Here is a 15,674-nt window from a genome sequence, read left to right as displayed (position 1 = left end):
TATATTTTATTGCAACACGTCTGTCAGTCCCGGTAGCTCAGTGGTTAAGCATTGATGTTTGAAATGTCGAATTATGCGGGTCGTAGGTTCGAATCAAGATAGGACTTTTTTTTTCTTTTTTTTTTTTCATTCATTTTTCCTGAAATATATTAAATATATTTAGAAAGAAATATTATTAGATTAATATCTGTTCAAAGGTGACCAGCCATCAGCTCTGTGTAAACACATCGTATAGTCACGAAAACACTCGGAAATTTCGTGCAGGTTAAAGTCCTCTCTGGTATATTGCCAGTATTAGTTTAGTCAACATGTCAGACGCGTCCACGTCTGTTGTTGCAAAGAAAAACATTGTTCAGTACAAGAATGATAATAAATGCATACTACAAAATATTCTGAATAGAAGGTCATTTCAAGCAACATCATTTTTCCATATTCCGTCATTGTATACCGTAGTGTTTATTACTGCATTTTGAATATTTTCAATTGTCTTTGAAAAAATGTATTTAAAACATTAATAAAAAACAAAGATTTAAAAAAAGTAAATCACAGTGTGATTCTAACCAACGCGACAACGGAAATAAAAAGAACTGCACAAGTAAGGCTAACGCTCTACGGCCTGTACTAATCTACTTCGCAGTAAGCCTTCCAGTTAGTAGTGTAATATAAAAGTGTACTAGCATTTAGGAGTGACCTGTCGCTTTTATTAATAGATTTGAAAGGTTACTAGAATAAACCACTTCAGTAAAGGGGTACCCTACCTTTTTGTAACTTATTTTATAATAAATATTTAAATGACTGCCGCTTCGACAATTAGACGCCGTGGTGCCGCGGTAAGCGTGACGGCTCTTGAATCTAACTTTTGTGAGTTCGAATTCCAACGGTGATCAATATTTTTTTTTTTTCATTTTAATTTATTTATTTTCATTTTATATTTTGGTAACATACATTTAAAATGATAATCATGTTAAAGATGTATTTGAATTGCATTACTTGTATCATAATGCTATTTTTGCATATAACATAGGTTTTTCAAATATCTTTTTGATTGTGAATTATTCAACATGGTTGACATAGCTCTTGACAATTTTGTCATTCAATTAGCTGATGACACTGATTTGGAGGAAACCGACGCCGTCAGCGAGTGTGAGGATGCTCCATTGGGCGCATGTGTTTGAAATGTTATGAATGTATTGAAAGTGTATGAATGAAATAAGAACTGAAATTGAAATGATGAAATAAAATGAAATTTAAAAGAAATATGCAAAATATAAATAAAACAAATTCAATCATAAAACAATCGCCCTTTGTGGGATTCGAACCCACAGCCCCTTAATCGCAAAAAGTTAAATCATTATCAAGATGCTTCAATTCTACCAAATGAGCTATCAACGCAATTTCAATCCGCCTAGTATTCAAAATATATTTACAGTTTTAAATAAGTCAAATATCTTTCAAACCCTTATTTAATAAATGGAACAGTCTGGAAAATCCAAATCTAAAAATAAAAGCGACAGGTCACTCCTAATTGCTAATACACTTAGATAATGATAATCATCGATGACCCCTCCTGAATTAGACTCGTCCAAATAGTCACTCCGAAGTTATCAGACACGAGCTGTACATGCCATCTAAATTTCAAGGCTGTATCTTAAAAAACAAGTTGGTCAGTAGGTCAAGGTCACAGTCGGGTGACCCTTATCACTTTGGGTCATCGGGTAAATATAATTAAACAGTCTTGGAAACATGATCCAATAATATTTGTATATAAGTATTTTTTCCTATATACCTCATATATCAAGTGACCACTGGGGCGGGGTCTCTTTTCATCCCAGGGACATAATTCGAACAATCTTGTTAGAGGTCAGCTAGGTAATGATACATACAAATATCAAAACACCTTGAACTTGGAAGATTTATTTTTTTTCGTATATATGTCTATGTAAAACTAGGGAACCCCGTGGCAGGGCCTCTTCACTCCAGTGGAGTAATTTGAACAATCTTGGTAGTGGACCACAAGGCAATGCTTTTTAGGACAAGATTTTTAAAGTTTTTTCCTATACAAGTCTATATAAATCATGTGACCCATATTTGCCCTAGGGGATTAATTTGAACAATCTTAGTAGAAGCCCACTAGATGATGCTACATACCAAATACCAAAGCCCTAAACCTTGTGGTTTTGAACAAGAGTTATAAAGTTTTTCCTTTCGGTTGCCATGGCAACCAGAGTTCTGTACGGAATTCAATTCTTTGAACAATTTTTAAAGAAGACCATCCAAGGATCATCCCTGTCAAAGTTCATTACAACTGGCTTGGTGGTTGAGAAGATGTTGTCTAAAGGAAAGTGTGGACGTACGGACGGACGACGGACGGTGAGCGATCACAATAGCTCACCCCGAGCCTTTGGCTCGGGTGAGCTAAAAAGCGGCATAATTCTGGAAATATTGCATTTAGAGTAACACAACTTGTTATACTAATGAACATTGTCAAAGAGCAGTAGAGCAAGTTTGAACTGGATATTGATCTTCGAAAAAAAAGCTAAACCAACACCAAGGCTGAGATGAGTGCAGTAGCTCTTCATTCTTAGAAAAGTCTAGTAATAAATGTAATCAAGTTGCTACACTTTCTTATCAGTGTGGGGTTTTGAAAATCTTAATACCTTACTAGAGTTCTCTGGACACACACGTTCCCAGTCATTTACTGAAGGGAGATAATGATTGTCACCGCTTAGTTCCAAATGCTCCGTACAAATGCACATACGCATGAAAGAAAAGCAAATATTATATCAGAGTGGAATTGCGGAAATGGAGGAGATGATGAATACAATGAGATACCTGCATAAAACAAATGCATTGTAGTCACAAACATTTATTAATGCAAAACATAAACAATTAACAATATCAAAAACTAAACAAAAACCAAACATTCAGATGGGTTTGTTAATGTTGCACGAGACATTTGTTGGCTGTATGGCTTCCTTGGACAGATTAATCTCGTGCTGAAACTGTTTATTATTGTTATTAACCTACATTTACTAGTAACTGCACGTTAAAGTCCATATTCATTCAAAAATCGTGTATATCACTAGAAGTTCAGTTTCAATATCTAAATGTTCCATTTTTCAATCAGTTCCTGCGCTAAATTTTCCGCGGTGGTTTGTGGTGATTGCATCTTGTACCTGTAGTTACTTGGGTACCTAACCACGCCATTGGGAGTTTTTGCAGTGACGTAACCTCCTCCCACACTGAAGTCGGTAAAGCTGAAGTCAGACTGGTCGAATTCGATCTGAAAATTAAATAACCAGTTTGAGAAACATTTCTTGAAAAATACAAAATGCTATCAAAAATTAACCTTCTCCGCAATGCAGGATAGGAGTTGGTGGAAAATGCGAATGAACAGTCTACCCTTGCATCGTAGCGATTGTATTGGAAGACATTTTGCCAACATTATATTAGTCTTCGTGTGAAGACAAAGTAAAATTTGTTCCATAGTTGTGTTCCACACATAACCTTTTTATTTGTATTCATTTTATTCATTTTTTTATTTCTAAAAAAACACTAAAATTCCATATATGACTTAAAGCATCAGAAAAAATGGTACCGGAATGAGAACAAGAGCTGTCGGGGGACAGCAACGTTCGAATATTCAGCCTAGTGTCTAAAGTAAGTTAACTGAATTAATACTAAGTCGAAAAAGTGGTAAATATTTTTCGAAATGCATAAAGAGTTATGGAACGTGTACCATGCATTTCCGATTGTCACAGTGGTCAAGTGTTTGTAGTTTCAAACCATTCCCATTAGGGGGTACCTAGATACCTGCTAACAGACTTTACTAAAAAGGAGCAGAATTTTGTAAAAATAAATCAAAATATATTTATAGAACATGGGCGATTGCAAGTCTGTTCATTACAGTAAATAAGTGAAATCCCTGTGGGGACTGAGTTACATGCTTAAATATCCAAATGGGAACGAATTAACGACTGTAGTAGCTCTACCTTTCCTTCGAATTGTCTAGATAAAAACTTAAAAAAGTAACTTAATTGGCGGCTGCACGACTATTCTACTGGAATACTGGAAGGGTATACTTTTATGTCCAAAATTACGTACTCATTAACACATTATGATCTTGAGAAGAAATATATTTCTTCGCTCGCTATTGGTTTTAAGACATTTACTAAGAGAAATAGATTGAAAGCTCGACATTGTTTAATAACTGACTAACCTTGGAGACGATTGGCGTTGTTCCTTGTAGGGGGTTTCCATTGGCATTGAAGAGCGCCTGCATGTTGGTCATCACCTCCGACATTGCTGCTTGATCAAGTAAGATCTGATCACCACACACTGAAAATCATAATTGGTGTTATTCAAAACTGATAATCTGAAAGCTGGAACTTTTAGCTAAACTATACTTTTTTTACATTTACACTGCGTGTTTAAAAGATGGTCCTACAAAATTTTCTTATCTACACTAGGACTACACTAGGACTTCTCGCGAAACGCCATCGTCTTTATGCTCGTTATGCGATTTTTAATTGAAATGCTTATTTTTATTTAAATATTTTACCACAACTACTTTGCTCAAATTTATTGGTTCGTTAACAAATGCTATGGTAATAAAATCATAGGTCTTTAATTTCATATGATTACGTCACTTTAGTGACAAAGTTCGAGAAAGAAACTTCCTTCTAAAGTATATCTTCATACGAAATCTAATTAAAATGAAAAAAAAAATCTGGTCATTTTTTATAATCCTGTAGCAGTAAGATGCTTTCAATTTAACAAGGATGTGACTGATGGAATATAAAAAAAAGTTTCCCCACTTCCACCATTTTCAGTGACAATCAGATCGACACTACACCAGTAATAATCAACTTCATATGTGTGGGGAAGTTGCAAAATCAGATTGTATTGAATTAATAGAACAAGACCACCGTTACATAACTGAAGGCAGCATTAACTCGGGAACCAAACTCACCTCCGCCTATTAATGCAGTTTGGTCTCCGAGAAAAGGTGTGCATTCGTTACATTGCTCCATACACCGTCTGGTTTCTGGGTCAAGTTCCTCCACTCGTTTCGCCATATAACGATGTCTGATCATCTGAAGTTTGCGTGACGTCATTGCAAGTGGTCCAACGTCACGGCGACGTCGTCCAAATACACCTAAAGAATATACGTGATATAAAATCAAATACTATGGAAATATTGAAATTGCATGAACATTTTAATCCAAGACATAATCGATAATCGCAGAATACATACATGTAGCTTAAATTGATTTGTTTTCTTGTAATAAGTTCGAGGATATAAGACAAATTATACAAGTGTGCTATCACACTTTGAAGTTTAAAAGTAGTCTGTAGCAATTAGAATTTCAATACATTTTTCTCTAAATGCATTGTTAGCTAACGCTCGCTCGAAATTAATATCTTAAAATTGCTGTATTAACTTATAGCCTATCGTTTTGTGGACTGAACAAATTTCTGAAAGCGAAAAAATGTACATTAATGATGTAAATAATAAGCGGATGCCAAGGAATGAAGTTACAATACAATTGGCTTAATAGGTAAATTTAACACACTTTACTTTTGAAGGTTTCTTTAACAGTGAAAGTACTTACTGGTTCTATTAATGTAGGGTATAACCGTCGTCAGAATTTAGTTTCGTATTTTGCCAAATATAAATCCGTGAAACGTAAATAAACCCAAATTCAATACTTACTGGACAATCCACTGGTAAACGATTTTCCAAAATTGCTCAGTCCACTGCCAATAGAATTGCCCCAATTGCCGAAAGTGTTTTTAACAGTGTTGAACCCGCTTGAGAATGCATTGCCAATGCCTGAAACATTCAAAATTTACAATACACAAGTAAACATGGATGCATTTGCGTAGGAGTGAACTAAACTAAAATGTTGCGGGAGTGTGTGTGTGTTGGGGGGGGGGGGGGGGGGGGGGGGGGGGGGGGGGCAGTGGAGAAGCGTCCAGCTAAACCGGTCCTATTTTCCCTGAATTATTTTGACAACAACAAAAAAAAAACATGAAAATAGAGGATAGAGGATATTACACGAGTGTTTTCTCATATTGAATTTATTAAACGAGTTGAATAAAATAAAATGCGAGGCTCTGCCGAATTTTTCAACGAATTTAATTCAATGTGGAAAGTCACATATGTAATAATCTTTTTATCGCATGTTAGCCTCTCGTGTCGAAACATCAAAAATTCTACTTTCTTTTATTATATGAACATGTCAATTTGACCAACGCCTCCAATACAAAAAATGACGCCAACGTTAAAGCTTTATTACACACTAGTTTATTATGATAGCTTATTATCGTTCTTATTAATGGCTTTTATAACACACACGTGACGTCAAACATGTGATGAACTAAAATCCTAACAATCCTAATGACTACTTCTAAATTCTGTCTCAAATTGGTTTTTATCTCCCTATAATATCTACTGTCATTCCTGACAAAATATTTTGGGTAAAGGTTGGGGTGGCCAAAGGATATGTTGCCTCCCCATCCGTGCACACCCTGCTCCTGCGTATCAATAAATATGTATTACTTGATTGGAATTCAACATACAGGTTCCGCCATGCCATGTAAATATACTAACAGACCAGACTACGGTAATATATTTACGACAATAGAAAGATAGTCTTGTTTCCTAGCAGCTATGGATAGTCTCAGATAGTGCTGGGTACCAGAACAGAACAGTAATATTTTATTCCTTTGTCAAAAAACAACAACCGCCCCCCCCCCCCCCCCCCCCCCCCCCCCCCCCCCCAAAAAAAAAAACCCAAATAAACAAAGAATTTCAGAACAGTGTTCTTGGTAGACTAAGGAGTATGGATTGATTGTAGCTCCAAATGAATTTTCCTCTTTGACTAATGCACAATAAAGGTTACATAGCAAGGTTAGTGAGAATGAAAAACCCTTTTAACTATGAACGTCCAGAAACTTAAGACAGCGGATATTTAGTGGGAAACACCCATATTCGGCAAGCTAGCTGGATAACAACGATATACCATAAACATTCTCGTAAAGCTGTTGCAACGGCATTGTTTTTAAACACGTTATTGAACCACATAAAAGCGTACAGGTCTTTATATTTCGAATCACCATTACATCGACTCTGGTTTAATTAAATGAATGTTCTATGCTTTACAGAGTCTTGTAGATCTATAAAAACACTTATTTTACATACCGCCGAAAAAGTTTTTCATGTCATCAAAACCCTTCCAATTGACGAAGCTATTTCCGGCACCTCCGAACCAGTCACCAATATCCCCGAAGAAGCCGCCAAGGTCCTGCCAGCCTTGCCAGTCGACGAAACTATTGCCAGCTCCCTTAAACCAGCCAGCCATCTCACCAAAGCCACCCTGTTGTAATGAAACATTGTCACTTATTAACACTACAAAGCAAAACCCGATCTATAAAATGTCAAATATTTGTAGATATGGTAGCATATTTCGGTGAAAGAAACATGTAGGTCTAATTAAATCAGACCATTTTTTAAATAACTGCAAACTGCGGGGTGAAAGCAATTGTGATGATAATCCGTTCAATTCGACGTTATTGCATTTAATCACACCAATGAAGGTTATGATTTCAACTTGTATTTCATACCGATAATTAAAGAAGTTCTTGTGGCTACAGATTTATCTCTGAACGGAAATCACAGACTTGTTACCTTAATTATGACCCACCTGCATAGTAGATATAAAATACATACTTTTTCTGTGACAAATGAATGTCTGAAGTGTTACTGGTGAGCGCCTTTAAGATGTACGAGTTTATCTAACTAAAGCAATCTGGTTGGAGAACAAGTCATTTCTAGATAAAATATTGTATGTAAAGTCAAAGAAATAAAATCCTACCATGATCCAGTCTCCGAAGTCCCTGCAAATAAAAAGAATAAAATGGTTATTCAATAGAATCTTATACAAGTTACATTTATTATTTTGACGTGTGACAAACTATTTATTACTGCAGATTTTTCATAGCAGTAGCACATGCTGCCGTGTGTCCATCGAAATGGACTCCTATCAGAACACGGCTGTTACTTTTTTCATATCTTTAACATATCAGGATCAAGATCGGAATTTTGTTTCAAGTTAAGATCTATAAAACACAAACTACGGCTCGGTCAATATCACAAACTACAGACCGGCGATATCAGAACACGGCTGTTACTTTTTTCATATCTTTAACACATCAGGATTAAGATCGGAATTTTGTTTCAAGTTAAGATCTGTAAAACACAAACTACGGCTCGGTCAATATCACAAACTACAGACCGGCGATTTATAGAATTATATAATAACATACCCTTGGCAACGACTGCTAGCGCAGGTTTTACAGGTTTCCTGAGCTGCGTTGATCAGACCCCTACACCGTTCCATGCTCTGGTTTTGTTGGGCAATTGCGGGCTGAAGGAGTTGGTACTCGGCATCTAAATGTGCCATGATCTTTCCATAAATTGCGGACTGGAACCCTGCAGTTATATAAAGTTACAAATGTAAATAGAATAATACTTTAGGACACGTATTTAATATTTTACGTGTGAAACTGCGAAATGCAGTTTGTCGTAACTTTGCTTTGCTCATTTCAAATCTTTTATAAATTTTTTCTGACTGATTTGTTGCTGCAGAATGCATACTCATGCGAAGTTTAATTACAATTTGTGCTAAATTAATGACAGTGTGAAATAAAAATCAGACATTTGAAGTGTAGTTTCTTTCAGTTTCAGACACGAGTCGTTGATGGACACGGGCCCTGCTGAACTGCAAAATACAAAAAAAAAATAAATAAATAAAAAAAATAAAAAAATAAAAACGAGTCTAGCATTTGTAAGTAGCAATACAAAATAATACCGCGCAATCTAAAAAAAAATATAGAATTGCAGTGATGATGGGAAACTTTGGTAACAAATCTTGTAAGTGTGGTAAGATAAGTCACATGGTCAGGTCTCGCTGAAGAAAATCCATTTCAGATGCCATGGAGTTATCTGATTACAATAAATGTACTAGTGCGAGGTCAGACCTCAGAGGTTGTGGACTATAGGTTGCATAAACTAGCATTTACTGGACGGGTGCACAATAACCAATAAGAAAAGACGCATTAAGATGCTGGCACGGAAATCCTACCCTCAGATTTAGGTATGTACAAAATGTATAGAACCTTGTGCCAGGTCAAGTCTTAATCTCGGTCGGGGTCGCCATAAATGATAAACGTACTGACTCGTGAACGTCTTGGTTCCCGTTCACGACGGATGTTTGCAAGAGAACTGAGAAACACAATACAACAGTGTTCTATTTCATACTGAACAGTTTTAAACAAGAATTCTATTAGGTTTTAAAAGTTTGACATACAAATGTAAGTACTTACCCTCTAAAGTGTCGGCATCTAATTCGTTTGCATTTGTAAATGACGTCACGAGTAGGACGGCACACACAACGTACGGCAACATCTGTAAGAATAATTATTGCCTATAAATGTTCTACAAAGATGTTTTTTTGCACATTCTAGGCGTCACATACTACAGAGATAAGGACCGTTGGACCGCCTTAGTTTGCGTTACGTTGCGGGACTACCGAGACGGAAATGTGCTAACAGGGGAAAAGTCTACAACCGGATTGATGAAATACAAGACTGATACCTCGTTAAGCACCAATAAGGGCAGGCAATGCATAGGACGTTTAGCAAAGTTCAGTAAAATGTGAAAAGAGATATACAGAAGATAAGAGGTAAGGGTAGATTTCTCGGAAGCACAGAGCACCAAAAACACAGACACAGAGCCACGCATTTGCATAGAAGGCCCACAACAAAAGAGCTGTAATGAAAAAATATTTCAGACGGGTTGCTTCAAACATCCAACAAGTACATATTAATTTATGCTAAATATAGATGGAGGAGAAGGAAATGGTAAGGGGCAAAATTGGGTCGCGGGGAGGGGGCGGGGGGAACCCAAACGGGAAAGTTGAACAAGGACGAATATACAAAGGGAATGCCACGTTCCTTAATAACAGTCACGCTACAACGTACACCACAATAGCGCAGACACTCGTGTACTAAAGATAAACATACAACCACGACTAACTGAATAACATAGAAAGAACAAGCAACACATAAGGACACAGTAGGGCACCGTTATAGACTCACAAGCATACAAACGCACCCACAAAAGTAGAAAAAAAACAATCGTGTACCGTCCTAGGATTCCGGCTGCCAAAACAAAGGGGAGCCAAGAGTCACTCAAAGTAAAGGGGGAGGGGATGCAAAAGTAGCGTAAATGTAAGGGAAAGGAAGGACAATAGGGGAGAGGAGGAGGAGGAAAAAACGCTTACAACAAACAAGAAAATATAAGCAACAGACAATACAAGACAGACAAAACAATCAGTTGAAAATAGGGGCACCGCCTATATAAAGGAAACTGTGGGTTTAAACGCGTTTGGGGCATGCCAACCTCACACTTACCCCATTCCCAACAAGTCAGACAAGACAATACAAGTAATTGTAAACAAAAAACATGACTACATACGTAACACAAAATACGAGATGGACAATTAATAAAATGTCAACAACAAAGTCTATACACGCAATATAAAATACAAAAGAGGAAGCAAGTTGAAAACAGGGGCACTGGCCTTGGAACGGTCAGTAGCCTATATAAAGGAAACTGGGGGTTTAAAGACATGGTTCATTCAAATACTAAGCCGTATATTAACCGTACTATCCAGTGTAACCTACGCCGGAAAATTTGTTTGTTTGTTTGTTTTGGGTTTAACGCCGTTTTTCAACAGTATTTCAGTCATGTAACGGCGGGCAGTTAACCTAACCGGTGTTCCTGGATCCTGTACCAGTACAAACCTGTTCTCCGCAAGTAACTGCCAACTTCCCCACATGAATCAGAGGTGGAGGACTAATGATTTCAGACACAATGTCGTTTATCAAATAGTCACGGAGAACATAAGCCCCGCCCGAGGATCGAACTCGCGACCCCACGATCCGTAGACCAACGCTCTTACCTACTGAGCTAAGCGGGCGGGCTACGCCGGAAAAAGCACTACAGGTTAGGATTTACTAATCAAGTACGTTACAGGGATTTTATCGTATTAAATTTTCTAAAAAAAGCTCCGATTTAAAAAATATCGATTATCTAAGTATAAAAATGTTTTTAAAGGATACAGAATGTAAAAAAAATCGTACAATGTATAATTAAATTCTTACCTTGAGATCAGTGTTTCTGTTAGTGGTTTCGGGACTGGATAGCGCAAGCGCCACGTGTTGTTCCTTATATAGCCGCAATATCCGATTTCCCGCCAAACGCATGAGAATATCGTGCCATGCGTGCAAGTTTAGTCGTTTGTGTATTAGTTAAGGTAATTTTCATGTTAAAAAGTAACAAATTCAGTTAAGAAACCTGGTACTTATTATGCTCCAGAGGCATATTAAAATCTCACTATCCGTCAGTGTGTACATGCACCCGTGCGTCCGTGTAAATTCTTGTTTTGGCTGTATCTCTGCCATCCATAAAGGAATTTTGAAAAAAAAACTTGGAATAAATGTTTAGCATAATAAGACGATGTGTCATGCGCAAGACACAGACCCTTAGGTCCAAGGTCAAGGTCACACTTAGAAGTCAATGGTTAACAGGGTCTGTTTCGTGTCCGGTTAAGAACTCTGCCATTCATTAAGATATTTTGATATTTCTTGGCATAGATATTTCCCGTAATGAGAGGACGTGCCAAGCGCAAGATCTAGATCCCTAGCTCTAAGGTCAAGGTCACACTTAAAGGTTAAAAGTTAACATGGTCTGTTTCGTTTCGGGTCAATAACTCTGCCATAGATGAAAAGATTTTAAGATTACTTGACAAAAATGTTCCCCATAATAAGAGAACGTATCAAACGTAGACCCGTAGCTCTAAGGTCAAGGTCACACTTAGAGGTTAAAGGTTAACATGATTTGTTCCTTGTCCGGTCCATAACTATGCCATCTATATTACTTGGCATTTATGTTCTCTATAACAAAATGATTTGTCAAGCGCAAATTCTAGACCCCTAGCTCTAAGGTCAAGGTCACACTTAGAGGTTAAAAGTTAACACGGTCTGTTTCGTGACCGTTCAATAACTGCCATCGATGAAAGGATTTTAAAATTACTTGACATATATGTTCCCCATAATAAGAGGACATGTCAAGCGCAAGATCCAGATGTCTAGCTTTAAGGTCAAGGTCCACTTAGAAGTCAAAGATTAACATGGTCTGTTTCTTGTCTGGTCAATAACTCTGCCATTTATCGACGCATCTGAAAATAATTTGACACAAATGTTAACCATATTGAGAGGTGTGTCGCGCTTATGACCCGAGTCTCTCAGGTCAAGGTCAATGTCACAAAATGATTCATACCTAAGTTATTCTAGCATATTTTGCGCAGACAAGTTACTGTAGCATTCTTGATCACGCTTCGGGGGTATTCGTTACTAATAGTGACAGCTCTTGTCGTTAACATTTTTATTTGACTGAATGTGGCACAGGTTACAAATTGCAGATTTTCGAAATGACAAAATCGTCATTGAAATAGAAAACGTTCAGACGGTACATCACAGCGCCCGCATTATAGTATAATGTCTGCATTTTCTAGATATTCATTACCGATACTTTAAAGAAATATTAAGATTTTTTTTACTATTTTGTTTCTTCAAAAGAAAAAAAATCTATTGTACGTTATAAAACTTCTTTGCAAGTCTTATCTTTGAGCGAAAAATCTTACATGTTGTTTCCGAGCCAAGTTTTAAAGAATTAGCCAATGACAATGATACTTTCTGAGACTGGTATCAAGACTGTTTCAAAATCAGTTAGTTTTTATATAAAATTTTCATGATATTAAATAAAAAAGAAAAGACGGAATAAGACACCGTAGTGATGAATTTTGAACTTATATTCAACAACGCTTAAAGTCTGAATCATAGACTTTAAAATGTATAATTTTCGTTTTTCTTTGCCATTCTTAATTTACGGACAACTCTACAAAATATTGCATAATTATTACAACTTGAATATTTACTATCCTAGACTTTAACTGTAATTGATGAAAACGGACCCCGACGTATAACCATAATTCAAAAACGGCTGAGGCTTTTGGAAATGTGGTTTAAGCTTGTACTATAGAAACATGTGTATCGGTACGATACAAATATCAAAATGGAGGCAATCGACAGTCATTTTCCAGCGGTTTTGCATATTTTTTTTTTTATCAATCGCATGTCTTTAGATGTGTGGAAGTACCTTAAACCGTTGTTTGTATTTAGTACATGTATGAGGGACTTCCAGTGGAGAACGAACTGCCGATTAAAAGCTTTAAAATGACTATATAAGACACCTGAACCTCTCGAATTTTTACGCCGGAACCTCTCGCATGTTTACTATTTGAAAGATTAAACGAGACTTTTCAAATTTTTTAAACATAATTTAGAACTCTTAACACGTTGAAGACTTCAACCTGCATTTTTCCTTATATGCCCCTTCCATATCCTCGATTCGCATACATTATATATATGTAGTTCATGTACACTTATTTTTCTTGATGACCACGTGAAAAGTGTGCACATCAATAACTTCAGGCAACATTACACATGCACTAACAATGGCAAATGGCATTTTATTATTCATTACTCAGTCATGTAAATGTACTTTTCTTGAAAGAAAGTGTGTGTATAATATTAGAAATGTCACATCATTTTAGGAATAACATATATATGGACAGTCAACGCCCTTATCACCACGCACTTGCTAAAGTTTGCCAGAAAATCTACGTGTTTTATTTTTGGTGTGGCCATTCTCTGTGCTCTTGCAATCAACGAAATCCCTGTTACGGAAAATGCTGAACTTTTGTCTAATTTGAAATATATAGATCAGTTGTTCACGAGTGAAATATGTTTGATATTACAAATAAAACGAAAGAACATTTTTTTTTCATTCCATGTTTTGAATTATTTATGGATATCGAACGACCATTTTTACTAAACTAGTTTATTTTTAGGTATCTAATTCAAATGTATGAAATCCTCGTTAAACGTATTTAACTTCACTAAATATTTAGATAAAGTTTACATAAATAGAACTACATTCATAATTAAATGTCATGCAGTAGGCCCTAACAGTTGCTTGTTAAAACAGTCAGTTTGTTTCATGCTTCAACTTCTCTAAGGGTATTTTTTATACATGGAGAAGATATTCCGTATCATTAAAAACACATTTACAAAATCCGTTGAAAGTCATATTTCTTCTAGATATCGTCAGTGAAAATAAAGTTAAATTTTCTGAAGAAGCCTAAAACTAAATAAATATATAAAAGTGTAAAGTTTACAAATTTCCTTTCATAATCTGGAACCCTATATGGCAATACTCAATTTAGTGAACAGGAAAATAAAAGATATGATAGTATTCAGGTAATTAAAAACGTTCTAAATTTTCTTCTCACTTGGAAGAGCTTCAAAGTAAGAATTTACAGATGTAAAAGCCGCGATTCAACTGTCACGGTTTGGTCTCCCGATTGATCTCGGTTCAGTGATCCGGGATAAACCTTGTTCAACCTTGTTGAACCGGCGTATAACCTTGACGATCCCGTGAAAGTCCGGGAAGATCCTTGATACACCTTGTCGAACGGGTAAACGGCCCCGGTTGTTTTAAAAATGTTTGATACAACCGGGAATCACCGGAAACGATGGCCAAAACCGGCATATTCCGTGCAATACCGGTAATTTCCGGAGTAACACATGATATCCACCGTGTGTCTACCATGATATTCTGTAGTAATCCGGGGTCACCGGCAATCACTTTATTCACGGTAGAGTTGCGGCGAACTCCGACCCTGGGACGGCATGGCGCAGGAAAAGCATGATATGGCTCCGTTTTGTACCGGTGGGGGTAGGGAAAGTTACGGTAAGCCCAGGTTTATACGCCGATTAACTTCCGGTTATAGCCGGAAAATGCCGGCAAACCACCGGTTTAGTCCAGTAGAACCTCGTTTCACAACGGACTGTCCGGGTTTAACCAGGTGTGTGCCGGCTAATTCCTGCCACTCGACGGTGACAGAAGGTGCGGTCACGGATCTACGACAGTAACAGACGGTGAAGTTGCGGTGACATGAGGTAGCATGATGATATAGTACATAAAAACACTGTGAATATCCTAGTTTGAGGAGGGAGGAATTTGCCTTCCATTCAGCAGAGTCTTCGTCCGTTGGTCTCTGTGTTTGCCTCGACGTGCGTCCTGTTTTATATGCTACCGAGAAAGCACCGGTATGCGCCGGTGTGTCACCGGATCACAGCCGGGCTATGACGGGATGCTATCGGCGGTTATCTGAGCACTACCGGCTACGACCCGTTTGGAAAAAAAAGTATAATGTTTAAGCATGATTTTATCTCTTTTTTTTCTTTTCAGATTTATGTGATGAAACAGAATTTTATGACTACTTGTACTGATATTATTACGACATCTTGTTCAACTTATCAGTTCACCTGAGCCAAAGGCTTGTGGTGAGCTTTTATGACCGTCCTTCGTGTGTCGTGAGTCGTGTGTCATGCGTCCGTCAACATTTTCTAAAAATCGTCTTTTTGAAAACCACTGGGCAGAATTACACCAAACTTCACAGAAATGATCATTGGGTTTT

General features: G+C 37.0%; 1 protein-coding gene across 1 annotated transcript; it reads right to left on the bottom strand.

Moving 5' to 3' along the window:
* Positions 1-2,850: 2,850 nt before the first annotated feature.
* LOC123538790 (uncharacterized) lies at positions 2,851-11,373 on the bottom strand. The gene is made up of 9 exons (XM_053529908.1): positions 11,233-11,373; positions 9,391-9,472; positions 8,332-8,497; positions 7,881-7,902; positions 7,208-7,382; positions 5,717-5,836; positions 4,973-5,158; positions 4,220-4,338; positions 2,851-3,283 (listed from the first exon to the last, which is right to left on the bottom strand). The coding sequence occupies exons 1-9, from the start codon at positions 11,332-11,334 to the stop codon at positions 3,104-3,106; spliced, it is 1,152 nt and encodes a 383-aa protein (XP_053385883.1). The 5' UTR covers positions 11,335-11,373; the 3' UTR covers positions 2,851-3,103.
* Positions 11,374-15,674: the final 4,301 nt, after the last annotated feature.

The sequence above is a fragment of the Mercenaria mercenaria genome, chromosome 18 (genome assembly GCF_021730395.1).
Source record: "Mercenaria mercenaria strain notata chromosome 18, MADL_Memer_1, whole genome shotgun sequence".
Classification (NCBI taxonomy): Eukaryota; Metazoa; Mollusca; class Bivalvia; order Venerida; family Veneridae; genus Mercenaria; species Mercenaria mercenaria.
The sequence above is the reverse complement of the archived record's forward strand: the minus strand, read 5'-3'. Positions and strand labels throughout refer to the sequence as shown.

Excerpts from the sequence above, each read along its gene's own strand:
- LOC123538790 (XM_053529908.1), bottom strand. The coding sequence starts at position 11,334 with ATGCGTTTGGCGGGAAATCGGATATTGCGGCTATATAAGGAACAACAC. Across the intron at positions 9,473-11,232 it reads ACAGAAACACTGATCTCAAG|ATGTTGCCGTACGTTGTGTG; the intron begins GTAAGAATTTAA and ends TTATTCTTACAG. Across the intron at positions 3,284-4,219 it reads CAACGCCAATCGTCTCCAAG|ATCGAATTCGACCAGTCTGA; the intron begins GTTAGTCAGTTA and ends TTTAATTTTCAG.